Source organism: Thamnophis elegans, chromosome 16, assembly GCF_009769535.1.
Source record: "Thamnophis elegans isolate rThaEle1 chromosome 16, rThaEle1.pri, whole genome shotgun sequence".
Taxonomy (NCBI): Eukaryota; Metazoa; Chordata; class Lepidosauria; order Squamata; family Colubridae; genus Thamnophis; species Thamnophis elegans.
The window spans coordinates 39246698-39273687 of NC_045556.1; the positions used below are offsets into that span (position 1 = coordinate 39246698).

Below are 26990 nucleotides of genomic sequence, written 5' to 3' on the forward strand. Positions count from 1 at the left end.
TCTTGAGTAGAAATTTGACCATAACTTCAACGTGATAATGGAAAGTTATTTGCCCGCAAGCTCCAGTAGAAGCTTCCAGACAAGCTGAGGGCATCTTAGTTGGACCTCTTGAGTAGAAGCCTGACCGTATCTTCCACTTGGCAATGGAACGTCCTTTGACCGCCTTCTCTCTTCCACAGGTCTCCGTGTAAACTGGCTTCATGGATCACAGATAAGAGACAACCCCAGAAGTATGTTTGTATGTCTCTCTCTCTTTCTCTCCAAATACTTCTTAGTTTTTCCTTTGACTTAAAACTCTCCAAATCTCTTTCGTGGCTGTTGTGTTTAATGCCCACCGATCCTCTTGATCCTTTTAATATCGTCTTTCCTTTGTCTGTGCGTATGTTTGTGGGGGGGGGGGATCCCCATGGGACAGGGAAGGCCACTTCTAGGGATTTGTGGGGTGGGATAGAAGGGGGTGGTCTTTCTCCCATGCTTCTCAGCATGGAAGGGAGGCAGATCAATTTCCTATCCTGCGTTCAGCTGGACGTTTCCCTGCCCGTCTGGGGTGGATGAAAACACCTCCTCCTGTTTCTCCGTCCCGCGTGAGGCATTCATTTCAGTCACTGAACCCAAATTGCTGGGGTTTTTTTTTTTTGTTTCGCTCCACTTTTCTCTTCTCCCCGATGAAAACGGCCAGATGAAGTTAGTTTATCCATGCTAATGCTTTGATTTTCTCTCTCTCTTCCCTGCCACAGTAGGTAACCAGTTAGGAGCCCTGGTACATCAAAGGTAAGCCCTGGGTTATGTTTTATTATTTATCGATCATGTGTAATTGTTTATTGATCTGCCTTCTGTACCGGAGTCTTTACAGAGCCAAGGGGTTGGGAGCACCGGGAAACGGTGGGACAGTTTCCATCTCCTTTCCTAAGCCTTCTGCTTCAGAACATTGTATTTTATTTTATTTTAGGGGGTTTTTTTTGGGGGGGGGGGACATTTGTGGTGTGTTGACACAGCAGAGGCTCGCAGTTAATAAATATTTACGTGATGCCAGCGAGTGATGAAGTGGAAAACAAAAAGATAGGCTTGGGTGAGATTTGAAGAAGGGAAGGACAATATTGGATGGATGGATGGATGAGATTAGATAGATAAATAGATAGATAAGATAACATAAGATAGATAGATAGATAGATAGATAGATAGATAGATAGACAGATAGACAGATAGATAGTTTAGATAGATAGATAGATAGTTTAGATAGATAGTTAGATAGACAGATAGATAGATAGTTTAGATAGATAGATAGACAGATAGATAGATAGTTTAGATAGATAGATGATAGATAGATAGATAGATAGATAGATAGATAGATAGATAGATAGATAGATAGATAGATAGTTTAGATAGATAGACAGATAGACAGATAGACAGATAGACAGATAGATAGATAGATAGATAGATAGATAGATAGATAGATAGATAGATAGATAGATGATAGATAGATAGATAGGATGGATAGATTAGATAGATAGATAGATAGATAGATAGTTTAGATAGATAGATGGATAGGATAGATAGATAGATAGATAGATAGATATGATAGATAGATAGATAGATAGATAGATAGATAGATAGGATGGATAGATTAGATAGATAGATAGATAGATAGATAGATAGATAGATAGATAGATAGAAAGAAGAAAGAAAGAAAGAAAGAAAGAAAGAAAGAAAGAAAGAAAGAAAGAAAGAAAGAAAGAAAGAATCAGGACAAAGATTAAAAGGAGACAGTCCCCGTTTAGTGACCAGAGTTATGACAGACATCCCTCCAAAGGGTATTTATGACCTGGTTCTGGAGTTCTGACAGCAATTGGAGGTTTTCAAGAAGAAACTAGACATCCATTTGACAGGGACGGTATCAGATCTCCTCCTCTTGGGCAGGGGGTTGGACTAGAAGACCTCCCAAGGTCCCTTCCGGCCCTTTGATTCTGTGATATCAAGGGTGTTTATGACCTGGTACTGGAGTTCTGACAGCAATAAATATTGAACCCATTTGGGACGCTTGGAATTGGCTGATTTTTATGTTTTTTTGCCAGTTTCCACCACAAAAAACATTTATGGGAATGAATGGAGCCTGTTTGGTCTAGTGATTAAGGCACCATGCCTAAAATCACAGCATCTATTTTTTTAAAAAAAAATGTTCCGTTGGCTATTTATATATTTATTTCTGAGCCATGAATTGTGTCACCAGGGGGAAAAATATCCAGGAAAAAGAATCCATTACAAGACTAAAACATCACTCAAGTGATGCATCACTCACTCTGACCCACGGCCAGGGGACAGACCCAGGTTTTCAAGGGGTTCATTTAAACAGGAGGTTTTTAAGAAGAGAGTGGACATCCATTTGTCTGGAATGGTATAAACACTCCTGCTTGAACAGGGGGTTGGACTGGAAGACCTCCAAGGCCCGTTCTAACTGGTTATTCTTTTAAGAGGAGATGGGCTACATTAGGTCCAGCTAGGTCCATTAGTGGGTGCTAAAAATGGGCGCTAGAGAACAGTTAAGAGAATTCAAGAGAGGCTGGACCATTTGTGGCAACGTAAGGATTCCAGGCTGCTCCCTCTCTTTGCTCCACCTCCACCTCTTCTGTAGCTAATGATATCTAGGCAAAAATGAGTCAACTGGGCCGAATTTTAAATCTGCATTGAGAATTCACTCCTCTTTTGTTTCCTCTGGGAGGGGCCAATCACCTCCAAGGTGTGGCTTTACTCCCAAGTTGACCCTGCTTTCTCAGCTGTCCTTCTCTTCTGGCAGCTCTGTGCATGCGCACACTGGGAACAGGCTCCAGCTGTTCCTCTGCCTCACTGCTGGGCCAGTCCTGGGGGCTGAGAGGGAGCTAGACAGGTCCCAACTCTGCTGACAGCTCTCTGCTAGCCACCACTGAGCCACAACACTAAATCTGATTTTTTTTCCCCCCTTTCTAAACTGTGACATTATAGAGGCAGAAACCACGATGCTTTTTCTTTTCTGTTCTCTTCAGGGCGGTAATAACCGAAGATTTCAAAGTGCCTGACAAAATGGTTGGTTTCAGTAAGTATTTACCGAGGAGTGGGGGTAGGGTGGGGGGGTGGGGTGGGGGGTGGGGGGCTTCAGCACTCCTTCCGCAGGTGATCGGTTTGCGTTTTCCATTAACCGACCACTGAGCTCGTTGCAATGGTGGGATGAAAATTGTGGGACGAGAAACTTCTCAAAACTATTAAGAATAAGATAAGCGGCTTCTGTCTGTTGCAGGCATCTGCTACAGCCAGACTCTGACTTAGAATAGTTCATTTAGTGACCGTTCAGAGTTAACAACGGCTCTGAAAAAACTGACTTATGACCCTCGTTTCACACTTAGGACCATTGCAGCCTCCTCATGGTCACCTGATCCAAATTCAGACTCTTCCAGAGACAGGTAGAATGAATGGTTGGGGGAAGTGAGTATTTCTAACCTAACGGAGAGAAAGACTGGGGGGTGACATGATAGCAGAGCCCCCCCCAATACTGCCACAGAGAGGAGGGGCTCAGCCTATTCTCCAAAGCGCTTGAGGGCAGGACAAGGAGCTCATCAAAGGAAGATTCAGCCTAGAACTAAGGAGAAATTTCCTGACAGAACAGGTTTTTTTTTCCAGACTATAAGATGCACCTTTTGGTCTCCCAGAAGGGGGTGAAAATGTCCGTGCGTCTTATAGACGGAATATTGCTGAAGCCTTGCCCACCCGCCGCCCATTTTATTTTTGGCCTCCAGGTGTCTCTTTTTTCAGGCCATTTCAGAGGCTTTTCTTGGCCCGTTTTTGAGGCTTTTTCCGGGCTGTTTCTGAGGGTTTTCAAGGCTTTTTTTGGCCCATTTTGGGGGCCGTTTTTGAGGCTCTTTTCGGGCTGTTTTTGAGGCTTTTCTTGGTCCATTTTCAAGGCTTTTTTCTGGGTGTTTTTGAGGCTTTTGGGGGGCATTTTTGAGGCTTTTTTGGCCCACTTTTGAGGCTTTTTCGTGGCATTTCTCCCCCCAAAAAGGGTTTAAAAAAGCCTCAAAAACAGGCTGCAAAAAGCCTTGAAAATGGGCCAAGAAAAGCCTCAAAAGCTGGCCAAGGAAAGCCTGAAAAACTTGCTGAAAAAAAGCCCCCCAAATGCACCAAAAAAGCATTGAAAATGGGTAGAAAAAAGGCTGGAAAAGGCCCTAAAAAGGGGCCGAAAATGAGGCTGGCAGAGGCCAAAACCCTTTTTTTTTGTTTTCCTCTTCTAAATTTAGGTGTGTCTTATAGTCGGGTGTGTCTTATAATCTGAAAAATATGGTAGTCAGTGGAACAACTTGCCTCCAGAAGTTGTGGGTGCTCCAACCCTGGAGTTTTTCAGAAATAGACTGGATAGCCTTTTGACTGGGGTGGTATAAGATCTCCCCCCTTGAGTAGGGGGTTGGATAGAAGACCTCTTGTGGTCCCTCCCAGCCTTCCATTCTACATTTTATGTCCTATGAGTAAGACGCCTCTTGATGTTGGTTTAAATTCTTTTGCAGTTATCGGCAGGGGCGGTGAGCAAATCTCCCGGATTCAGGCAGAATCAGGGTGCAAAATTCAGATAGCATCAGGTAAGGAGTTTTGGGGAAGAGGGGTACACAATCACTTGATTTTTTTTTTGCTCCAATCCGTTTCCTTATTTAGAGAAAACCACTCGCGTGATTGCATGGGTCCCAGTTGTGTTTGTGGTGTGGGGAGTCATGGGTTGGTGTTTATAAGCACGTTTGGTGGCTTAGCACGGCATTCTCTCACCTGAGCACCTTCTGGCTAAGAATATCTTAAGAATGTCACTTTCTTTCCGTGGGCTTCTAACTGACTCCAGTCTTGGGGTTTTTGCAAGCGATGGATATTAATCGGGGAGGCCCTGAACGTTGAATTGGGCCACATCATTTGAATTTTGCAGTTACAAAAGAGGGGTTCCCTTAGCTTGAGAGCTTGTGAAAGAGAAATTCGGCCTAGAACTAAGGAGAAATTTCCTAGCAGTGAGAACAATAAATCTGTGGAACGACTTGCCACCAGAAGTTGTGGGTGCTCCATTCCTGGAGGTTTCTAAGAAGAGATCGGACGGCCATTTGTCTGAAATGGTACAGAACAGTGGTGAAATTCATTTTTCTTTTTTTTTACTACTGTTTCTGTGGGCGTGGCAGGGGAAGGATACTGCGAAATCCCCATTCCCTCCCCGCTCTGGGTCCAACCAGGGGTGGCATTTGCCGGTTCTCTGAACTGCTCAAAATTTCCGCTAACGGTTCTCCAGAACCTGTCAGAACCTGCTGGATTTCACCCCCGGTACAAAGTCTTCTGTCTGAGCAGGTGGCTGGGCTAGAAGACCTCCAAGGTCCCTTCCATCCCGGTGACTCTGGATTATAGCCAGCCCTGTCTACAGAGGCCACGTTTTATCTTTTTAAACAAAGCTGGCAGCAAGGATGGACAGAATCCGTTGACATTTTTCCCCCTTATTCTCTCGGCAGACAGCGGTGGGATGGCAGAGCGGCCCTGCATGCTGACCGGATCTCCAGAGAGCATCGAGTAAGCATCTAAAGCCCCCCCGTATCTGTGATTTCCTTTCACCCCCCTCACCTCTGTCCTCTCTCCTTTCTTCTTTTCGGTTCTCCCCTGATCTCTTTTTACTTTTCTCCACACTGCCTCGAAACAAGCCACGGCCTGCTAGCCGACCTTCCAAGCCTGTTCTTAACAGCCAGAGCAGTTTTACCCGTCGAGGATTTTCCCTTTTCTGTCCCGCAACTTAGATGCTCCTTCGAGCCCTGTATATACACCCCTATCCCTGAGCTCGCTTTGTGCTGAGGGTGTTTCAATGCTAAGAACTGAAAAAGGTTTAATCCCTCCAAGCTGTCAGATTTGCAAAAGTAGGCCACAAGGATAATCGACTGGTTTTTATCGCAGGAAATATTTCCGCCACCTAGAAACGCCTGGAGAATAAATCTGTTCCTTCCTTCGTCTACAAATCAAATTTAGTTGTTTTTAAGAAGGTCTCCAGGGTGGGAAGGGTGGCTTTTGAGAGGGAGAGGGAGAGAGAGAGAGGAAGAGAGCGTCAGTCCTGTTTTAACTCCTACCCCTCTTTTAAAATTGCTCCGAAACCCCTCCTTCCATCTCATTAGCCCTCAATCCTTTGCCCTAGATCTCGGCAGGATAAGGCTCAGGAAGAACATCAAGATCTTGAAGGACCTAGTTCTCATGAAGTTAGAGCTCGGTTTCAGGCTTACCAAGAGATGTTCTTCCATTGGTGCCTGCCCTGTTCTTCCCCCCCCCCCCAAAAAAAAAAGAAGACCAGCTGGAAAATAAGCCACAGCATGAATTTTTCAGGATGCTCATAATATAAGCCCTACCTACTAAATGTTGAAAGAGGGACTGAGAAACAGCCAGTTCCGTTATGGGATTTCCAGATTATGCAGCTTCAAGAACGGAGACACCATGAACAAAAATTAAGTACAGATAGGAATTTACTAAAATGTAACTGCCTCTGGAGTTCCTATTTGAAAGGAGCTAATTCAAAATCTGTACACCAGAAACAGTTTCCCCTCCCCAGTTATAGAGATATTGTTATCCTCTTCAATACTGGATATTTTGATGACTGTATGTATCACCCTTGAAATTCTGTCCAGCTCGTCAGCCTACATTAGCAAGCATTAAGCAAAATTGATTCGAATGAGGTACAGAAAATGCATGTACATTCTGAAATTTGAATAAGAAATTTCAGTTAATATTTTAACACCGTTACAGTTCTAAATAGAATTGTACCGTGTTTTATTTTTAAGCAATTAAAAATGTTCACAAGAAACAGTAATATAGAGAGATAGAGATAAGATAAGATAAGGTAGGTAGGTAGATATAGAGATAGAGAGAGATGGAAAATTAAGCCCTTTGGAGCAAAAATTAATATGAGACCCAGTCTTATTTTCGGGGGAAACACGGTAGAAGGAATAAGGTGGCCGAAGGAAACAGGGAGCCCTTTCTCTCCCGAGCGTTTCATGGTTTCTCCATCCCTTTTGTGAAAAATCAGGCTGGGCACCAAGCCCTCTTGGAGAGGGAGAATGAGAAGAGCTGCTATGTAAGTGGGCCTCGTAGGAAGCCCAGAAGCCACCAGAGATGACGGTGGGCAGGAACCTCCCCTACCTCGTCCCTTGCAAGGGAAGGAGTCTGGAGAAAGCCACCTTCGGCAGCGGAAGTGATCCGGCCATTTCTCCTCCATCCTAACCTCCTTTTTTGCCTTTGACCGATGCATGCCCATCAGTTTTTCCCCAACCACTCGTTCGGGGAGGGGAACGAACCATAACCCCGATTGCAGAGTCGCGGCTGCTGCCCTCCCCTTGTCCTTCCCTTCACCCTTCCGCTTGGCAGCCCAGCAAGGGAGGGTCTGGAGGGGGGGGGCGGGTGAAATTTCTGCTCTCTCACGCCCTATAGAAACTTTAGGGACAGTATTTCCTCCCTCCCCCTTCTCAGGAGCTGAGTTTTCCTCTACCCAAGGAGCTCTTGCCGCTGGAACCACGGGCCTCCGGCTTACAGGATCCCACTTAACAATATGGACCTGCTCTCACTCCCCCAGCCTTTGGGTAGGTGGGTTTTTTCCAAATCCATCCGTGGGAATCTTTTCCTTTTTCCTTTTAAATTTCAGCAGAATTACATTGGGGTGATTAACAACTGTTGAAGGAAATAAACCCTGGGCATTTTGAAAAGTAGGGTCTTTCTTTCCTTCCTTCCTTCTCTCTCTCTCTCTCTCTCTCTCTCTCTCTCTCTTTCTTTCTTTCAATTGACATTGCTCTGGTCCCATTTTTCTTCTTTTGAAGTTGGGCCTTAGGGGTGGGGAAATCTGTACACGCCAAGGGACAATACATATACAACAGCCTTGGTGCCACCTTAGAGGGCTTTTGCTGTGAGGTTCTGCCCTGATTGCTCTTCCTGGTTCGGAGTGAGTCCTCCTCAACTCTTGAGCTCATCTTCTGATCAATGGATTGGTTTCCCCCCCCCCCCAAAAAAAAAAACACCCTGCATGATGTGAAGCCTGGGGAAGGGGCGTGCGTACATTTGAATTGGGCCCTGCCTCTTATCTGTCCAAAACTTTCTTTGAATCCAAGGGTTTTACTTGCTTCGGCCATTTTTCAGCCAAACCGGCAGGAAAAAGATAACTCCGATAGGAGAGAATATTTGTTAGCTCGGGGTTGAACTGCGGGGTCCTTGGTGGTTCTCTGAGCTTGGTGTCCTTCTGGAAGATGTTTCATGACCCAACTAGGGAGCATCATCAGTGCTAAAAGGTAAGCACTAGCTCTCTTCTAGCACTGATGGTGTTACATGGCTGGGTTCACGAAACGTCTATAAGAAAGCAGCTCTAACAGCCAAGCTCAGGGAGCACCGAGGACCCTACAGAAATTGGCTCGTTGACATGCTGTAGCCTCCTTGCCGGTTGGACAACGGATGTTGCCAGGACTTCCAGCCATCACAACGGTTGCGAGACACGACCGAACAGGAGGGTGTGAGGGTTGTGGCGAAGACACACAGAACCAGCCTTGTCTTTTGTCCTGAGCCCCCACGGACTAACGGAGGCCATCCAAGGGGGTCGCCTGACTTCGATTGTGACATTCACGGAGAGTCCCGTCCACTAACCAAAGCTACAGGTGTTTGGAGACGTCGGGGAGAGTCTCAAGCTTTCTACAAAGCCGGAATCTCTCAAGATTGACAGCCAACCTAGTTTGAGGGATTATTATGAGCCCTGGTGGTGCAGTGGTCAGAGTGGGGTACTGCAGGCTACTTCTGCTGACTGCCGGCTGCCTAGAATTTGGCAGTTCGAATCTCACCAGGCTCAAGGTTGACTCAGCCTTCCGTCCTTCCATCCAGGTGGATCAAAGGAGGACCCAGATAGTTGTAAAACCGCTTAGAGAGGGATGGAAAGCAGTGCAAAGCGGTATATAAGTCTTAAGTGCTATTGCTATTTCTCCCTTTCTAAATGCTTTGAATCTCCCGTCTCAAGCAGGAGTGCTTGAGGGTCAGGAATTCTGGGGGTTGAAGTCCACAGGTCCTTCAAGGGGTCTAGAGGGGGAACTTGACATAGAGAAAGCCCCCCCCCCCTCTTTTTCTTTGAGGTGGGGGCTCGGGGGGAGTGGAGAAAAGCCACTTTCCAAGCAGGGAGAAGCAGAACTTTTAACAGTTGGTTTAAGATGTGTCACCCCGACCCTTGAAGTGATGTTTCCCACCCAAAATCCAGTTGTTGTCATTATTGCGACAAGTCAAGTTACAGGTAGTCCTCGAACTTATGACCACAATTGAGCCCATCATCCTTTCTGTTGCTAAGCGAGACGTTTGTTAAGTGAGTTACGCCCCATCTCACGACGTTTCTGGCCATGGTTGTTAAGTGAATCACTGCAGTTGAGAAGTTAGTCCCATTCTCTCCCCCCCCCCCGGTTGTTAAATGAATCCGGTTTCCCTGTCGACTTCGCTCGTCAGATGGTCGCAAAAGGGGATCACCTGACCAAATAGGAGCATCTGAATTTTGGTGACCACGGGGATGCTGCCACCGTCATAAGTGTGGAAAACACTCACTTTTTTCAGTCCTCTTGTAACTGAATGGTCACAAAACCAAGCGTTATAAGTCGAGGGCTTTCTGAGCTTCCATTTCTCTTTTCTTTTTCTCCCCCCCCCAAAAGAAACTTCCTGTGTTCCCTTCTAGACCCAGACAAGGGGGGAGCGAGTGGCATTTCTTAGCCGGTTTCCTTGAGATTTTTCTTTCTTTCTCCCCCCACCCTCTTTCCTTCCATCCCTTCGTCTCTCTTTGTGTCCGTCGTTCCCCTCTCTCCCCTACCCCCCTACCCCGACTCCCAAAGGCAAGCGAAACGGCTCCTGGGCCACATCGTAGACCGTTGTAGGAACGGACCCAGCTTTCACAACGACGTGGACGGAAACAACACAGTGCAAGAAATCCTCATTCCAGCCTCCAAAGTGGGTCTGGTGATCGGGAAAGGCGGTGAAACGATAAAACAATTGCAGGTGCGTACTGCGTCGCCTCCTGCCTCCCCGTTCTCTCTCCATCCACCTGCTGCGTGAAGCGATACGGGGGGTCCTCGAGTTCCGGCCTCATCAGAGCCCAATATCTGCAGAACTTGGCAAGGAGCCTCAGGAGTCAGGAACCAATAAAGGGAACTAATTTTGTCTCCTGCAAACTCCCCTTTCGCTCCTCTTTTATTTCCTTTGGGAGGGGCCATTCACCGTCCCCCTGTGGCCTTACTCCCAAGTCAACCCCTGTACTTCAGCTGCTCCCTTCATCTGGCCACTCTGTGCATGCACACACTGGGAACAGGCTCCAACTGCTCCTCTGCCCCACTGATGTCTGACTCCGAAGGCAGCTGATAACTGTCGGACGGCCCTGTCCCCCTCTCTGCCTCCGACACAGAGACCTCATCATCAGAGCCTCCCCCAGACTCCAGGACTGGCCCATCTTCCTCCCCAACCTCCTCACTCTCTGAATTGGCTGCCAGCTGGCAGGCCACAACAGTGCCATTGGAACTTTGGACAGTCACTAAATGACCTGACATAAGTTGAGGACTACCTGTTTATTAAAATGACCAAATCTCTGGCACTCCTCTCATTTCCTCCTCTTGTCTCATTTTCACAGCTGTCAAGCAGGTTTTTGTGGGTGGGGGTGGGTTTTTTTTTTTTTTTTTTTTTTGGCATTTCATTTATTTTTGTAGTTTCTCCTCCCTTCTCTCCCCCCCCCCCCCCAATCTCCCATCTCCCATTATCTGTGCAACGCGTATGTAGGAACGGACTGGCGTGAAGATGATCATGATCCAAGATGGGCCTTTACCGACCGGAGCGGATAAACCTCTTCGGATTACAGGAGATGCTTTCAAAGTACAGGTGTGTATCAGAGAGGATTCGGCAGACAAAGAGAGAGAGAGTTCGTGGATGATTTGGAATAGGAACCCAGAGGGAGAAGGTCTCTGTGTTTGTGGGTTAGCTTGAGATTATTTTTCTGGTGTGTTCCCCCTCCCCCCCCCCCAACTTTGGTTTCTTTTTTCCTTTTTTTTATAACCTTCTCTCCAAATTGATAGTCTTAAAAAAAGGCTATGCAAATCTGTGCATTGGGGGACAAAGGGGACAATCCAGGCTGGGCGGTGCTGGCGGGAATAGAATACCGCGTTCCCCTGAAAATAAGGCTGGGTCTTATATTAATTTTTTGCTCCAAAATATGCATTGGGGGCTTAAATCCTAGCACAGGGATGTCTAACCTTTCGGTCATCGCGTGCCAAAAGCACATGTCCATGTGCCCACACCCATAATGCTGTGCGTGCACGCGCGACAACACCCCCCCCCCCGCCCCCGCACATGCGTGCGACAAATCCCGTGGCCCGTTTTGGGCCTAGCCGGCCTCCCTGCAGCCTCCAGGGACCAAATATGAGGCGCTGGGTGGGTGCGACCCCCGCACTCCCCCCACCCCCATACATACATGCGCGACCCCACTGCTGCCCCATGCATGCACGTGTGTCTCCAGCATGTGCCCCCGTGCCCCCCCACCCCCCCGCACGGCAGAGGCCCAAAAATCATCTGGCTGGCGGGAGGAGCTGAGCTGGGAGGACGGCTCGCCTGCCCTCAGAGCCGGTTCCAGGCCCTGATCCTGGGAGACCCAAAGGCGGGTCCCCACCCAGCCCTCCCATTCACTGACCCGGTGCTCTTTTCTCCCCTCGGAACCCTCCAGCAAGCCCGTGAGATGGTCCTGGAGATTATCCGGGAAAAGGACCAGGCCGACTTCCGGGGCGTCCGCAACGATTTCACCTCCAGGATGGGAGGAAGCATCGAGGTAGGTGTGGCTGTGGGACCTTGGCTGCGTCTTCTCCCTTCAGCAGAACATAATGCCCAGGAAAATGAGAATGTATTCTTTTTTCTTTCCTTTTGGCTACGCTTAACGCATTTTACAGGGTCTGAAGGGACCTTGGAGGTCTTCTAGTCCAACCCCCCTGCTCAAGCAGGAGAGCATAACCAGTGGGGGCGAATCTATGGCACTCAGACCCCTATCTGTGGGCACGTATGCCATCTCCCCACTCAGCTCCATCACATTTCTCCCACGGGGAAGAGAGGGAGGAAGGGAGAGGGAAGGAGGGAGGGAGATAGAGAGGGAGGGAGGGGAGGAAGAGAGAGAGAGACAAAGGGGGGGAAAGAGGGAGGGAAATAAATGATATTACAAAAGTTTTTTTTTCTTTTTTATCGTTGCTAAACGTAATATTTCAAAAGCAGGAAAAAAATGAAGGGGCATAAAAATGCATTTAATCATGTTTTTCTTAGAACGATTAGCTGAACTCTGCGTTGTTTATCATTATCTTAGGTAGTAAAACCTCTTTATTCAGGTGAAATCGCCATGTTGGCCCTTTGCGATAATTAAGTGGGTTTTGGGTTGCTGTTTGGGCACTGGGTCTCTAAAAGGTTCTCCATCACTGCCCAAGACCATGATGGACGAATGGCTGTCCGGTTCTCCTCTTAAAAACCTCCAGTGATGGAGCACCCACAACCTCTGGTGGCAAGCTGTTCCATGGGTTAATTGCTCTCACCATGCATATAGCAATAGCAATAGTTAGACATATACCGCTTCATAGGGCTTTCAGCCCTCTCTAAGCGGTTTACAGAGTCAGCATATTGCCTCCAACAACAATCCGGGTCCTCATTTTACCCACCTTGGAAGGATGGAAGACTGAGTCAACCCTGAGCCGGTGAGATTTGAACAGCCGAACTGCAGAACTGCAGTCAGCTGAAGTAGCCTGCAGTGCTGCATTTAACCACTGCGCCACCTCGGCTCCCTCCGAATAACAGAGTTGAAAGGGACCGTGGGGGTCTTCTAGTCCAGCCCCCCTATTCCATTCCAGACCAACGGCCGTTCCTAAGCCCAGTTCTAGATTCCTCCCCTCTCTGGCCGCAAACCCCTCTTCTCGCTCCCTTCCCTGGTCTCCAACCAAACTGCAGCGTGGGATGAAAACGCCTTCCGGCATTGAACGCATGAGGCCAAACTCCCATTTTGATACTTGGACCCGGTTCAGTTGGGGTGTGGATCATGTCCAAAGCCCCCCCCCCTCCCCTCTCCCCTGGCTAGAATAACCCTCCCTTCGTCCGCAGGTCTCTGTGCCCAGATTTGCCGTGGGGATCGTAATAGGAAGAAATGGCGAAATGATCAAGAAGATTCAGAACGACGCCGGGGTTAGGATTCAGTTTAAACCAGGTTTGTTTCTTTCAGTGGTCTGACCCAGGTTTCTGATGAGGCACTCTGGACCAGGGGTCCCCAACCTGTGCCCCCCCCCCCCAACCTGCCTCTGTAGAAAATTTGTTTTTCACCAAACTGGCTCCTTTATGACTTGCGGACTTCAACTCCCAGAATTCCTGAGCCAGCTCTGGACTATTGGTGCTTAATATGGTTTAATCATGGCTTAGTTCAGAGCTGGCAGCAGATTCGGACAGTGAGGAGGTTGGGGAGGAAGATGGGCCAGTCCTGGAGTCTGGGGAAGGCTCTGGTGAGGTCTCTGTGTCGGAGGCAGAGTGGGGGCCAGGGCCGTGTGCCAGTTATCAGCTGCCTTCAGAGTCAGACATCAGTGGGGCAGAGGAACAGCTGGAGCCTGTTCCCAGTGTGCCCATGCGCAGAGTGGCCAGACGAAGGGAAGAGCTAAAGAATAGGGGCTGACTTGGGAGTAAGGCCACAGGTGGATGGTGAATGCCCCCCCCCCCAGGAAATAAAAGGGGAGCGAAAGGGGAGTGGAGTTTGCAGGAGACAATCAGTTCGTTGCCAAGTTCTGCAGATGTCGGCCTGGCAGCTCTCCAAGCCAGAGAAGGTCTGTGACCGTAAATCCTCCCTTGAAAGACTTTGCTGGAGGCGAATGAGCAGAATCCACACTGAATAAAGAAAAGGGTTTTTTGTGGGGACCAGGATTTGCTCCAGGCTCTTGGGAAGCCTCGGACAGAACAGAACTTTAGGCTTGCAATATATATTAGCCTACTGGTTATCCTCAACATTCGACCCTATTTGAGCCTGCAATTTTGATCATAAGTCATGACGGCCGTAAAGGGCAGATGATCACGTGACCCCACCCAGTTTTTACCTCTTTTTTTGTGGCAGTTGTAAAGCAGCCCCCTTGTAGGTGGATCAGCCTGGGTTTGTGTGTGTGTGTGTGTGTGTGTGTGTAACCATGGCAGCCCTGCTTAAAACAAACGGCTGAAATTTAGAAAGCTGGCAATTTAACTGAAGCAGGTTTTTTTCCCCCTTTTATTAACATAAAGGCGAAACAATGGCAAGCAATGAAATGAGTGAGATTTTGCACATGTGTTTATCAGAAAGGTTTTCAGGCGGATGCCACTAAAAGCCACGTCGGTCTGATGAACAACTACAACAACAGTCCGTTCAGTGGCTGTTGGAGGTTACAATGGCCCTGACAAAATCTGACTTACGACCGTTTTTCATGGCTGGCTGGCTGAGGAGTTCTGGGGTGGTGTCCCTGGAGGGGGGGGGGTAGTTCACAAGTCTTAAACGTTTGGGGACGCCTGCCGTATTCACACCCACCGTGAATCTTCTTCCGTCTCTCTGCTGTCCTTCTGCTCTTGTTTCACTGGACTTTCCCCTCGCTTTCCCCCCTCCAGATGACGGTATTAGCCCAGAAAGGATTGCCCAGGTCATGGGGCTCCCCGAGCGATGCCAGCACGCAGGTCACATTATCACCGAGCTCATCCTCACGGCACAGGTGGGTCAGGCTGCGCGGGTAATGGAGGCGGAAGGGGCCTTGGAGGTCTTCTAGTCCAACCCCTGCTCGAGCAGGAGGCTCGTTTCCTGCGTGGTCAGAGGTGCCGCCTTCTTCCCTCCCAGGAGCGCGATGGTTTCGGGAGCCTCGCCGTCACCCGGGGCAGAGGGCGCGGACGGGGAGACTGGAGCCTGGGCACCCCCGGCGGCATGCAGGAAATCACTTACACGGTGCCAGCCGACAAATGTGGCCTGGTGATCGGCAAAGGTGAGTCGCAGGGGGGTTAATGTCCCTTCCCTTCTCTTCCTTTTTCTGCTTTTTCTTCCCTCCTTCCCTCCCTCCCTTCTTCTCATTCCCATCTCCTTCCTTCCTCCTCCTCTTCCTTTTTCCTTTTTCTGCTTTTCCTTCCCTCCTTTCCTCTCATTCCCATTTCCTCCCTCCTTCTTTTCTTTTTCTGTTTTTCCTTCCCTCCCTCCCTTCTTCTCATTCCCATCTCCTTCCTTCCTCCTTCTCTTCCTTTTTCCTTTTTCTGCTTTTCCTTCCTTCCCTCTCTTCCTTCCTTCCTTCCCTTCCACTTTTCCTTCCTTCCTTCCTTCCTTCCTTCCTTCCTCGAATGCCGCTTGGCCGGCTGACTCTGCCCACAGTCCACACCTTTTCCGGAGCATCTCTCTTAACTGCGGTCGTTTAAGTGAATCACGGCCGTTCTTGGAAAGCAGCGATCCAATAATCCCCCTCAGAAAGACAACCTGCAAAGTCAGAGTTGTCCCCCACGGACACTTTTGGGGAGGCTTGAGAAGGGCCCTTCGCCGGTCAAGGGCTCCCTTTGCGCCTCCCTGTCCGACAGCTCGTAGCGGCCTCTTCGGAGCTCTGGCAGGGGGATGTGGGTGGGGGGGGCTGTATTTCCATGATAAACCCCCGTCCTTTTGACAGCCTGCTCCCTGTCAGCGCTTGGCTTTTTAGCCCGGTTTGATTAATGGCTTTAGGATTCTGTGTCCAGCTGTGGGGCCCCGTCCTCCCCCGCCCTCCCCTCCCCTCGTCCCCCCGCCTGAAGAAAGGCAGCCCCCAACCCTGAATAGCCGTCTGCAGACGAGCCCCATGTGTTCAGCAGGTGAAAAGGGGGCGAAGGCTTGTTCTCTTCTTCTCCGGCCCTCCAGTCTTCGGCCGAGGGATGGAGAAGAGTTTGGGATTCACCCTGTCCGCCCTCCTGACGTCAACCGGCTGAAACATGGAAGCCTCCCCCCCCCCCCCAATTCCTCCGTCAGGCCCGACTCAGATCTGGTTTATTCCTCCCACCAGTAAAATAAGGCATAAAATAAGGGACGCGGTGGCTCAGTGGCTCAGACGCTGAGCTTATCGATCAGAAAGGTCGGCAGTTCGGCGGTTCGAATCCCTAGAGCCGCGTAACGGAGGGAGCCCCCGTGACTCGTCCCAGCTTCTGCCAATTTAGCAGTTCGAAATTATGTAAAATGCAAGTAGAAAAATAGGAACCACCTTTGGTGGGAAGGGAACAGTGCTTCATGCGCCTTCAGCATTGAGACGTCTTTGGACAGCGCTGGCTCTTTGGCTCTGAAACGGAGATGAGCACCATCGCCCCCTAGAGTCAGGAACGACTAGAACATCTGTGCAAGGGGAACCTTTACCTTACAACATAAAATGTAAAATAACAAGATTAAAATACGACCATGTTCTATTAGCAACATTAGTTGAATTCTGTCACTCTGCCAGGAATTCCCCTGCACTGATCGGGAAAGAAAGGACAGGCAGGTAGTCCTCAAACCTACGACAATTCATTTAGTGTCCGCCCAAAGTTGCAACAGCACTGAAAAAAATGATTTATGTCCATCCAATGGCCGATAAAGAATTCTATTTCACACTTACGGCCATTTTCGCATCCCCAAGGTGACATGATCAAACTCCCACCCTTGGTGACTGACTCATATTTGTGACGGTTGCAAGCGTCCATGGATCACGTGATCACTTTTTGTAACCTCCTCCTGACGAGCAAAGACAGCAGGGAAGCCGGATTCGCTTAGTAACCGTGTTACTAAATTACTGCAGTGCTTCACTTAATGTCCGTGGCAAGTAAAATCGTAAAATGGGGCAAAATTCATCTAGCAACTGTCTTGCTTAACCACAGAAATGTTGAGCTCAATAGAATCCACCGCCTCCTAGTGATTGGCCCAAAGTGACCCAACCGGCTTTCACGGCTAAGGCGGGACTAGAACTCACCGCCTCCTAGTGATTGGCCCAAAGTGACCCAACCGGCTTTCACGGCTAAGGCGGGACTAGAACTCACCGCCTCCTAGTGATTGGCCCAAAGTGACCCAACCGGCTTTCATGCCTAAGGCGGGACTAGAACTCACTGCCTCTTGTGATTGGCCCAAAGTGACCAGTGGTTTTTTTTTCACTCCTAAGGCAGCACTAGAACTCCCCCGTCCCCTGGTTTCTAGCCCGATGCCTTTGCCACCATTCCTGGGTTGTCGTCGTCATTGCTTTTTAAACAAACCCCGATTGCAGGCTTCGAAATCCTTAGCAAGGTTTCCTGCAGGTTCCCTGCAACCCAGAGGAGGCTGGGAAACCTTTGGGAAAGGCCTCCTCCCCCCCCCCCCCAACCTGTTGCGAAGGCCGGGCGGAGCGAATGTTTCTGCGATGCTGAACTAATTGGCCCTTCTCCCCCTTCGCCCCCTTTGGTTTCTGGCCGGTCAGGAGGAGGGTCAGGCATCCCCTCCCCTCCCGCCTTGTGTGAAGTTTCCAGCCTAAGAATGGAGGCCTTGTGAGGAGGACCCCTTTGTTAAGCAAATTTCCTCAAGGCAGCAGCCAGACCAACATCCCTCCCTCCTGGTCTCTCTTGTCTTTGGGCCCCTTGTTCCCTTTGGGAGCTAAATTTTCATTCGTTGTGCTCCACCCTTCTACAAGCCTTCCCTTGTGTGTGTGTGGGGGGGGGGGGGGGGGGCTTCATGTTCTCCCAAGCCTTGGCAGCCACAGGCTTCTCCACCAGCCCTGGCTGATCCTGGAGAGCCCAAGGCCGGCCGGTGAAGTGGTGACTTCTCCTTGCAAGGCAGCCTGGGGGCATTTCTCCACCAGCAAATCCCAAACTTGGCCCTGAGTTATTGGAACACGGCAATTTAGCAGGAGGTTTTATGCGTGATCTTGTTCCGTTGGCGTCTCGCTTCTGGGCGAGCGATGGGTGACATATGCGCTGGATAAATAATAAAATTTAAAATAAACGTGAACTAGTAAAATAAGATCAAATGCACTTTTAAATAGATAAACAAATAAACTAGGGGAGACATGGGAGTAGTCTTCCAATATCTCAGGGGCTGCCCCAAAGAAGAGGGAGTCAAGCTATTCTCCAAAGCACCAGAGGGCAGAACAAGAAGCAATGGGGGGAAACTAATCAAGGAGAGAAGCAACTTAGAACTGAGGAGGAATTTCCTGACAGTGAGAACAATTGATCAGTGGAACAATTTGCCTCCAGAAGTTGTGAATGCTCCAACACTGAAAGATTTGAAGAAGATGTTGGGTAGCCATTTGTCTGAAGTGGTGTAGGGTTTCCTGCCTAGGCAGGGGGTTGGACTAGAAGACCTCCAAGGTCCCCTCCATCTCTGCTGTTCTGTTCTATTCTATCCTATCCTATTCTCTTTTCTATTCTATTCTATATTCAATTCTATTCTACTCTTTTTCTCTTTCTCTTCTAAATGACTGAAGACTGTTCTTGCAGGGGAAATGTTTTGCATTGAGCACAATGGGGCCAAGGGTTTAGCATTGTGAAGTAATCCATTTGAGGGTCTTTGAACGAGATGCTAAAATTTAGAAGAGAGCATTTGTAGCTGTGGGTTGGGGTGGTCTTTGGTGCTCTCTGAACCTGGTGGTTTTCCAGCAGACATTTCAGCACCTGACAGTGTCATAGCATCAGCGTTAGGAGGGAGGAGGGTTTGTGGAGTGGAGGAGGCTGAGGAAGCCCCATCCCTCGAAGCCTTCAGGAAAAGACTTGTTCTGGGATAGTGTAAGAAGGTTGGACTAGAAGACCTCCAAGACCCCTTCCAGCCGTGTGGTTCTAAACACTCTGTGTGTCTTCCCCCCTGGCCCTTTCCCTGCATGCCCAAAGCACCAAGCTTAGCTCTCCCTCTACTCTCTGGGAAAGGGCCCCTCCCTCCTGGGCCCCTGGACTGCAGCCCACCCCACGTAAGCCATGGTGGGGTCTGCCAGAAGAAGTCGCTGAAAAGCCACGCCAAGTGAGAGGTGCACCTTGGGAGTTTGCTTTGCTCTGCTTTATTGTCTTTGTACCTCATAGAACGAAATTAAATGCTGTCTTCAGTGTACATTATAAGTATAAAAATAATAACACAAATAAACATCCTTTACTTTCTGTATAATTGAAATTGAAAACCCGATATTGCATTATACCGTAGAATTCAGTATGGTTCCTGCCCTGGGATAGAAGCTGTTTTTCAGTCTATTTGTCCTTGTTTTTATTGTCCTGTACCGTCTGCCAGATGGTAATGGTTCAAAAAAACAAAGGTTGCCCAGGATGGGTTGGATCTTTGAGAATGTTTTGAACTTCCTTAAGGCAGCGGGAGCCATCAAGCTCTTCCAAAGAGGGGAGGGGGCAACCCATGATCCTCTGGGCAATGACGTTGGCCCTCTGGAGCGCTCTCCTATCTGCCCCTGTGCAGTTGGCAAACCAGACACGAGGGCAGTAACCTGTGACCTATAGCCATTTTACCTAGTGGCCGTCCTGGGGCCGTGTCATGAATTCGGGAAAAGGCGTCGGGACGGACAAGTTTCCGAGCTCTCGCCCAGCGTCTCCCTCGTCTTTGTCCTGCTGCAGGAGGGGAGAACATCAAGAGCATAAACCAGCAGTCGGGGGCTCACGTGGAACTCCAGCGGAACCCCCCTCCCAACACGGACCCGAACGTTCGGATATTCACCATCCGGGGAGTTCCCCAGCAGATCGAGCTCGCCCGGCACTTGATCGATGAGAAAGTGGGGGTGAGTCCTGTCTCCTTTCACCCTCTCAGGCCAGCTTGCTCCTTCCAGGGTGGGCGATGCAGCCCCCGCCCCAAACCCCCTCCCCACCCTCCGACGTGGTTCAGGTTTGCTGTTAGGGGATACGCTGGAAGGCGTAGAAAATGCTCCTGTTTTCCTGCGCAAATGAGAATGTTTGTCTCATATCCGTAATCCGCGAAGGCACTTGGGCTGTATTTCTCAGTGCGAGGGAGGGGGGACCGTGGAGAAGCCCCCGCTTGTCCCAACCGTCAGCTAAAAAACCAAACTTTTGTTCATTCCTTCATTCCCACCTTTACTATTTCTATAAATAACTCAAGGTAGCTTACCTAATCTTCCTTCTGTTTTCCCCACAAACAACAGCCCTGTGAGGTGGGTTGGGATGGACAGATTGACCCAAATCACTCAGGTGGCTTTCACAGCTAAGGTGGGACTAGAATTCACCGTCTCCTGGTGATTGGCCCAAAGCCGCCCACCTGGCTTTCATGCTGCAGGCAGTACTAGAACTCAGTCCCTGCTTTCTAATCCAGCACCTTCCTCAGTGAGCCACGGGGCCCCTGGGGACCATTGGAAGGGAGGAGACCCAGAAACACCCAGCTGATGCCCATTTGAAGACGGGCCCCGCCATGTTTGCGTCCTTTCCCAAGACACAGATTTTCAGCAGCCCTGATCGCAAGAGACACCCCCCCCCCCCGGCTCCATAGCTGACCGCCCCTCCCTTTCACCCCGAGTGCCACCGAGTCGCCTGCAGCCCCTGAATGCCCCTCAAGGCTCCCCCTTGTCACTCAAATGGGGAGACTCCGGTCTAAGTGACAACCCCCCCCCCCCCCCCATGATGTCTTTTTCAGGGCACCAACCTAGGTGGCCCCGGGGGATTCAGCCAGGGACCCTTCAGCCAGCCGCCTGCGACGACTCATCAAAAGTAAGAACTCTTTTCCCCCCGTCCTTTCCTTTTCCTTCTGTTTCTCCCAGCATCAACTGCCGGTCCATAAGGTTGTGCCCTTCTGGGTGCTTTAGGGATGCAGACAAAGGCAGTTCTCTCTCTGCTTCTGAAACTCAGGGTCAGAATCGGCAGAGGCCAGTGCTCCTAGGGGGCGGGGGGGGTGCTGGAGGGGGGGAGGAGGAGGCAAACAGGGTACAGAGGTCCCAGCATCCGAGAGACAAAAGAGACAGGCCTTGCCACCCGAGCCCCCGGCTCCTGCATTGCTATGTAGTGGGTAGCTCCCAGGCCGAGGAAGGTTCAAGTCAGAGTTGTGGTTAGGATCCCCTGCAAGGTCCTGCACGAGGGATGGGAAAAGGGGCTCAGAGCAGCGCAGCTCGACCTCCATTCCTCCAGGACCAATAAAGGCCAATATTTGTAGCTCAGTGTTGAAATGAGGGCATCCTTGGCCCTCTCCGAGATTGGTGGTTTCCTTGCAGACGCTTCGTGACCCAACTAGGTAACATTATCAGTGGTAGAAAGGAGTGGGGTTTGTGGAGAAGAGGAGGAGGAGATGGAGGAGGAGGGCCGTGGAGTCCTTGGTGCTCTTTGAGCTTGGATATTTTCTTGCAGACGTTTCATTACCCACCCAGGTTACACCACCCATGCTAGTAAGGAGTGGGGTTTGCTCTCATTGGGCAGGAGTGGAAGGATTCTGCATCAGTAACGCTCTCTTGTCCTCCACAGCGGTCCCCAGGCGTTCATGACCCAGGGCTGGGGAAGCACTTACCAGACGTGGCAGCAACCAGGACAGCAGGTCCCAAGTAAGCCTCTCCCCATCCTAGAAATGGGTTTTTTTGGTGGGGGGGGGGGGCAGTTTGGAGACCCTCAAGTCAAGATACCTCAATGTTCTGCTGCAGCGTTTTGCTTGCAAGGGGCTGCGATGGCAGCTTTTCCCCCCAAGCAGGATTTTGCAATGAAGCAGCTTTGCCATAATTGTTATATCCTCAGCGGCCGCGTCACCCTTCGTCCTTTTTATTCCCACTTTCTGCCACCGTTCTTCCGATGTTTCAACCTCTGGTCCCCTCATCCTCTTTGTTGCTCTTCTCCGCACTCTCTGTGCTCTGACATACGTAGAATATCTTCCGTCAAGAGTTTGGGCAGCCTGGCCATTATTACGCAATAAACCCAGGACCCAAGCAGAGCCGTTAGACAATTCATAGTGGTTTATATACACAGACAAAGACATGAGAGAGGAATCCCTTACCCTTACTCAGCTACAGATACAAGGAGAGAAAGAGAAACTCCCTCCAATGGCCGCCTACCGTATTTTTCAGAGTATATGACACACCTTTTTCCTTCAAGAAAAGGGGGTGAAAATCTGGGCCTTTTTTTTTTTTTTGCTTGTTTCCCCCCCCCCCCCCCCAATCCCCCAGCAGCACCCTACAAGCTGCTTAAAAGCTATGCATGCCCTTTTTTTTGACAAAAAATGGGCCAGTTTTTGCGAAAAACGGGCTGTTTTTGGGAGGTCTGCAGAATGCAAAAACTTTGTTTTTAATTTGCCTCTTCAAAATCTTGGTGCATCTTATACGCCGGTGTATCTCATACTCCAAAAAATACGGTATACATAAACAGCTCTGCATTGCTGAATCATCCTCATTGCATCAGCTTACTGTTTGCAGCTTACAACCTTACACCAGCTGGCAGCTATTAAATCCTCATTACCTGACGCTCCTCCCATTTAAAGCTGTACAGCTGATAATCTAAACTGCTTTGACATAGTCTTTATACTTCTGGCAGCTATTAAATCCTCATTACCTGACATGTATATGTTGGAGTGTGAGAAACTGACCAGAACTGCCAGATAAAGCAGGGAATGGTCAAAAGCACATCCTGCCTTTGTGTCACATGACCTTTTCCTCCCATCGGTGGGTACAGGATCCCAGGTCATCTTCTGAAATGTTGATCCATGAATATCTCAAGGGGTTTAGACCTCCGTCCGGCTGCTCTGTAACCTCTTCTTTTTCTCCCTTTCGGGTAGGTCAGCAAAGCCAGCAGCAGAACAGCCAACCGGATTACAGCAAGGCATGGGAAGACTATTACAAGAAGCAGAGTGAGTAGTACCTTCGGCCTTGCGAGGTTCTCTTCATGCGGCTCTAGAGCAGTGTTTTTCAACCTTTTTTGTGCAAAGGCACACTTTTTTCATGAAAAAAATCACGAGGCACACCACCATTAGAAAATGTTAAAAAAAATTAACTCTGTGCCTATATTGACTATATATAAAGTGTTTTTCCCACGGCACACCTTACACTATGTCACGGCACACTGGTTGAAAAACACTGCTCTAGAGAACAGTCAGAGAAGAGGCGGCGTAGCCCAGAGCTGCACAAGGGGCAGAGAACGAGGCCTCCCTCGTTTCTCAGGCTGCAAAAGGGACAGTGGGAGATTTGAACCTCCAGACTCGCAAGCGTCTGTTACGGCAGCCGTGCAGTAAAGTGGAATTAATTCATCTATTGGAGCCCTGGCCCAAATCATAGCCCGAAGCAGGAATCCCGGGGGAGGGGGGGGAGCTATTGGCGAACGGGGTAGGTGGGCTACTCCCCAGCTTCCTCGTCAGCATCTCCTTTACCCCTCTTCTCTTCCTCCTTCCCCCCCTTTCCAGGTCACGCTGCCACAGCTGTTTCCCAAGCCAGCAACCAGCCGGACTACACAATGGCCTGGGCCGAGTATTACCGACAACAGGCAGCCTTCTACGGGCAGACGCTAGGACAGGCTCACAGCCAGGTGGGTGTTTCCCTCGCACGGAGTCTGCCGCCTTTAAGCCCACCGGATGGATTCTCTGGGCGCCCCCCTAGAACAGGAAGAGCCGGCCAGGAAAGCCGCCAATCCTCCGGGGGAAAAGGGCGGCATATAAATGAAATAAACTAACTTAATCCTGGGCAGTTCACAGGGAAGCTTGAAAGACAAAAAAGAGGCTTTTAATTTTAGGTTCCTTTGCAGTCAGATGGCCGGCTGATAAATTTACAATAATTTTAAAAGCAAAGAAATCACAAATAAAGGTATTAACGCTCAACCAAGACAGAAATAAGCAGGTTTCTCGGGGAGACTGGAAGGGCCACAAGGCTGCCTGGCTTGAGCCCTTTTGAAACCCATAAAGAAAGTCAAGAAGAGCCCAGACAGTCCTCGACGTACGACCACAAACGTACCCAGCGTCCCTGCAGCCAAGCAAGGCAGTTGTTGAGTGAGGTTTGCCCCATTTGACGACCTTTCTTGCCACCGTTGTTAAGTGAATCACTGCAGTTGTTCAGTTGGTCACACCAAGATGGCTTCCCCCATTGTCTTGGCTCCTGAGCGACACTGCGGCCGTCATAAACATGAGTCAGTTGCCAATTTGGGTCACATGGCCAAGGAGATGCTGCAACCGTCATAAGTGTGAAAACTGGTCATAGGTAGCTGTTTAAAATGTTTTTCACACTTATGACCGTTGCAGCCTCCCCGATGTCACGTGAGGCGGTCACAGTATTTCCCGGGGTCACGTGACCCCCCCTTTTGCGACCTTCCGACAAGCAGAGTCAACGAGGAAGCTGGGTTCATTTAACGACCGTGTTCCTAACTGTGGCAAGAAAGATCATAAAACACGGAAGGGGTTTTTTTGTTTTTTAAACCAAAGGAATTGCCAAAAGGTTTGCCCAGGGAGGGCCTGGACCTGACAAGGGGACCTTTACGGTTGCGGGCGAGGAGGGCGCGTGGGGTGGGGATGATGGGTCTGGTTGTCTTCCCCATCTGCAGAGTCAGGATTGAAAAAGACGTTGAGCGTTTTTAATTCTGTTTCCACTCACTTTTATATTTTTTTGTTCTTTATTTTTTCAGGAGCAGTAGAACAAGTTTGGTTCTTCTTCCCTTTTTTCCCTTTTCCTTGGAATCATTGTGGAAACAAACCTTTTTGTAACAGAGGTTTCTAGATTTGCAACCGTTTGAAGATCTTTCTTTCTTTCTTCTTTCTTTCCTCCTTCCTTTCTTTCGTGAAACACTAGTGGTTAGGATAATCTTTACTGAACTTTTTTCTAAGAATCAGGAACAATTAGTAACGTGTACTAAACTTTACGGACATGCTACGTCATTCTTCTTCCTTTTCCTTAATTTCTGCTTTTTGTTTTTGCTTTCGTTTTATATTGTTCGGGGAGGATTCATTTCCAAAATTGTAAGGAAAAAAAAAATGACAGGAAAAATAATAATAAAAAGAGCACGAAGCGAAACTCTGGGAAAGATGATTTGGAGGGAAGCCGACCGACAGCTGGCATCACAACTTTCCCCTAAAGCTGTGACGTTTCAACAAATGGGTTTTGTGTGCGCGTGTGTTTGGGGTTTGTTTTTTCTCCCCCCCCCCCCCCAAATCTCCTCTCCTTGTACTTTGATTTTAAAATCTTTTTTTCTGTTGAAACAGAAAACAAACAGACAAACAAACAAAAACGCTTGGAAGTCTTAGGTGGTATGTAACAAATTCTAAAAGAAAAGAAAATGAATTTTTTTTAAAAAAGAAAACAGTATTTAAATATTCTTAAATATGTAAATTCATTAAATATTTTACTTCTAATTTTTCTTGTACCTTGGCTGTCTTTTTTGATTTTATTGCATTTTTTTAAAAAAAGAAGAAACTGAATTATGCTATGTATTGTAATTAATTATGTGAATTCTTTATTGGGACAGTTTGCTGTTTGCTGTCGAGTTCGTTTATCGCGGGTGGGGGGGGATTTTGTAGGGGCTGTATAATTTCTAGAGATCTAAAGGGTTAATATAAAAGCAATGTGTTAATTTTTTAGTGATACTATTTTCCTTTCTATGTTTCCCTGGTTGGTTGCATTTGTAAATCTAAGACCTCCAAGCATCTCTTTAAAAACAAAAAAACAAAAAAAAGAGCAAAATACTTTTTGTCTATTTCAGAAATAAATACTGTTATTTTTAATATTAAGATGAAACTGCTATTAGTATCTTTAACAAGCACTGTGGAACATTAAATCCTATAAAATAGTAGTAACTATTTTTTAATTCCAGGGTGTGTGTGTTTGCTTTTGGCTTTTTTATTTTTTTTCCCCCTTTGTTTTTAAGTATTTTCTTACCTTAATATTTGTCAAATTTTACTAGAGGAAGTAAAAATGAAATCTAGTATTAACCATAGGTATGTTCTGAATAATTTTTTGATTTAATAAAAGGGATAATATGCTTTCCAGTGTTCACTGTAGTGTTTTCTTGTACAGATAACAGTGTATTTTTAAAGAGAAAAAAACAAAAACAAACGGAAGTAAAGCTATTTTTTTCTTGACATTTTTAATTGATCTATGGGACATTCCGTTTTGAATTGTACCGAAGTTGCTGTTTTAGGAGCTTCCTCGCCCTCCCTCCCATTTCTTTATAATGCTTGAAATGTCTAACTGTATACAGGATATATATATAAAAAAAAATATGAAAACAATTGGATAATGTTCAGCATGATGTTTTAAAACGAAAAATGTTCTTTTTATTTGACTGACAGTTGCATTTTACACTCTCTCTATAATAAAAAAAAATTCCACACGATTACATTTCTGGGTGCTGTGTCGGTGTCCTCTTACACACACACAAACACACACACACACACACACACACACACGCACAAATCGCATTTAAAAAACAGGGTCTCGGTTTCCCCTCTTTAGTTTTCTTTCTCTGCTTTCCATTGAAGTTTAAAAAGTTTTTTTTCTTAGCGGTTTAGTCTTCCTCCGGCAGCTGAAGAGTCATAAGCCCATAAAGATGAGAACACTCCGGTTATTATTCCCCAGTCAGAATTCAGAAGCCACCACTCCAAATCCCCCCCTTGGGGGCTGATGTGAAGCACCTTGACCATCCAGGATGCCTGTTGTCCTGATCCAAAGAAAATTAGCTTCAGACACCTGGCTCCCCGTTGCTCAGGGAGCAGGCCAGGTTTTCTGCGAATGCCCCCTCCTCCGTTGGATGTGGTCTCCCCTCCAGGATGGAGCCTTCCCGATCCTAGGAAGATCTTCTGGGGAAGGGATCCCTTAAAAGGGAAATCCATGCTTTGGGGGGGGGCAGAGGATCGGAGAACATTTTAGGTGTCCTGCAGAGGAATCCCCGTGTGGTTTGATGGGGACCAGTGGAACGTGCCCCCTTTCCAACCAACCTTTCACCCTCGCACACCTGCCTAAGACATGGTCACCTTGGGAGGTCCTTCCATCACCCATTAAGCCCCCCCTTTCCTTCCATTCATGATATTATTTCCCCCCGCCCTCCCTCCAAGCTTAGACTCCAAAAATCTCTCCATCCTTCAC

General features: G+C 48.4%; 1 protein-coding gene across 2 annotated transcripts in view; it reads left to right on the forward strand.

The window, feature by feature from the left end:
* FUBP3 (far upstream element binding protein 3) overlaps nucleotides 1-26241 on the forward strand; it is a 41446-nt gene extending 15205 nt beyond the window's left edge. Inside the window, exons 3-19 of one of the 2 annotated variants that reach the window (XM_032233461.1) lie at nucleotides 180-230; nucleotides 738-771; nucleotides 3018-3067; nucleotides 4527-4598; nucleotides 5496-5553; nucleotides 9858-10020; nucleotides 10792-10890; nucleotides 11729-11830; nucleotides 13135-13237; nucleotides 14644-14744; nucleotides 14867-15008; nucleotides 19573-19733; nucleotides 20597-20670; nucleotides 21415-21491; nucleotides 22709-22780; nucleotides 23330-23451; nucleotides 24538-26241. In XM_032233461.1, coding sequence (XP_032089352.1) covers nucleotides 180-230; nucleotides 738-771; nucleotides 3018-3067; nucleotides 4527-4598; nucleotides 5496-5553; nucleotides 9858-10020; nucleotides 10792-10890; nucleotides 11729-11830; nucleotides 13135-13237; nucleotides 14644-14744; nucleotides 14867-15008; nucleotides 19573-19733; nucleotides 20597-20670; nucleotides 21415-21491; nucleotides 22709-22780; nucleotides 23330-23451; nucleotides 24538-24546 — 1490 coding nt within the window. In that variant the 3' untranslated portion in view covers nucleotides 24547-26241. The remainder of the gene's footprint in view (nucleotides 1-179; nucleotides 231-737; nucleotides 772-3017; nucleotides 3068-4526; nucleotides 4599-5495; nucleotides 5554-9857; nucleotides 10021-10791; nucleotides 10891-11728; nucleotides 11831-13134; nucleotides 13238-14643; nucleotides 14745-14866; nucleotides 15009-19572; nucleotides 19734-20596; nucleotides 20671-21414; nucleotides 21492-22708; nucleotides 22781-23329; nucleotides 23452-24537) is intronic. The other variant, XM_032233462.1, reaches the window with a different exon arrangement.
* The last annotated feature ends 749 nt before the right edge of the window (nucleotides 26242-26990 follow it).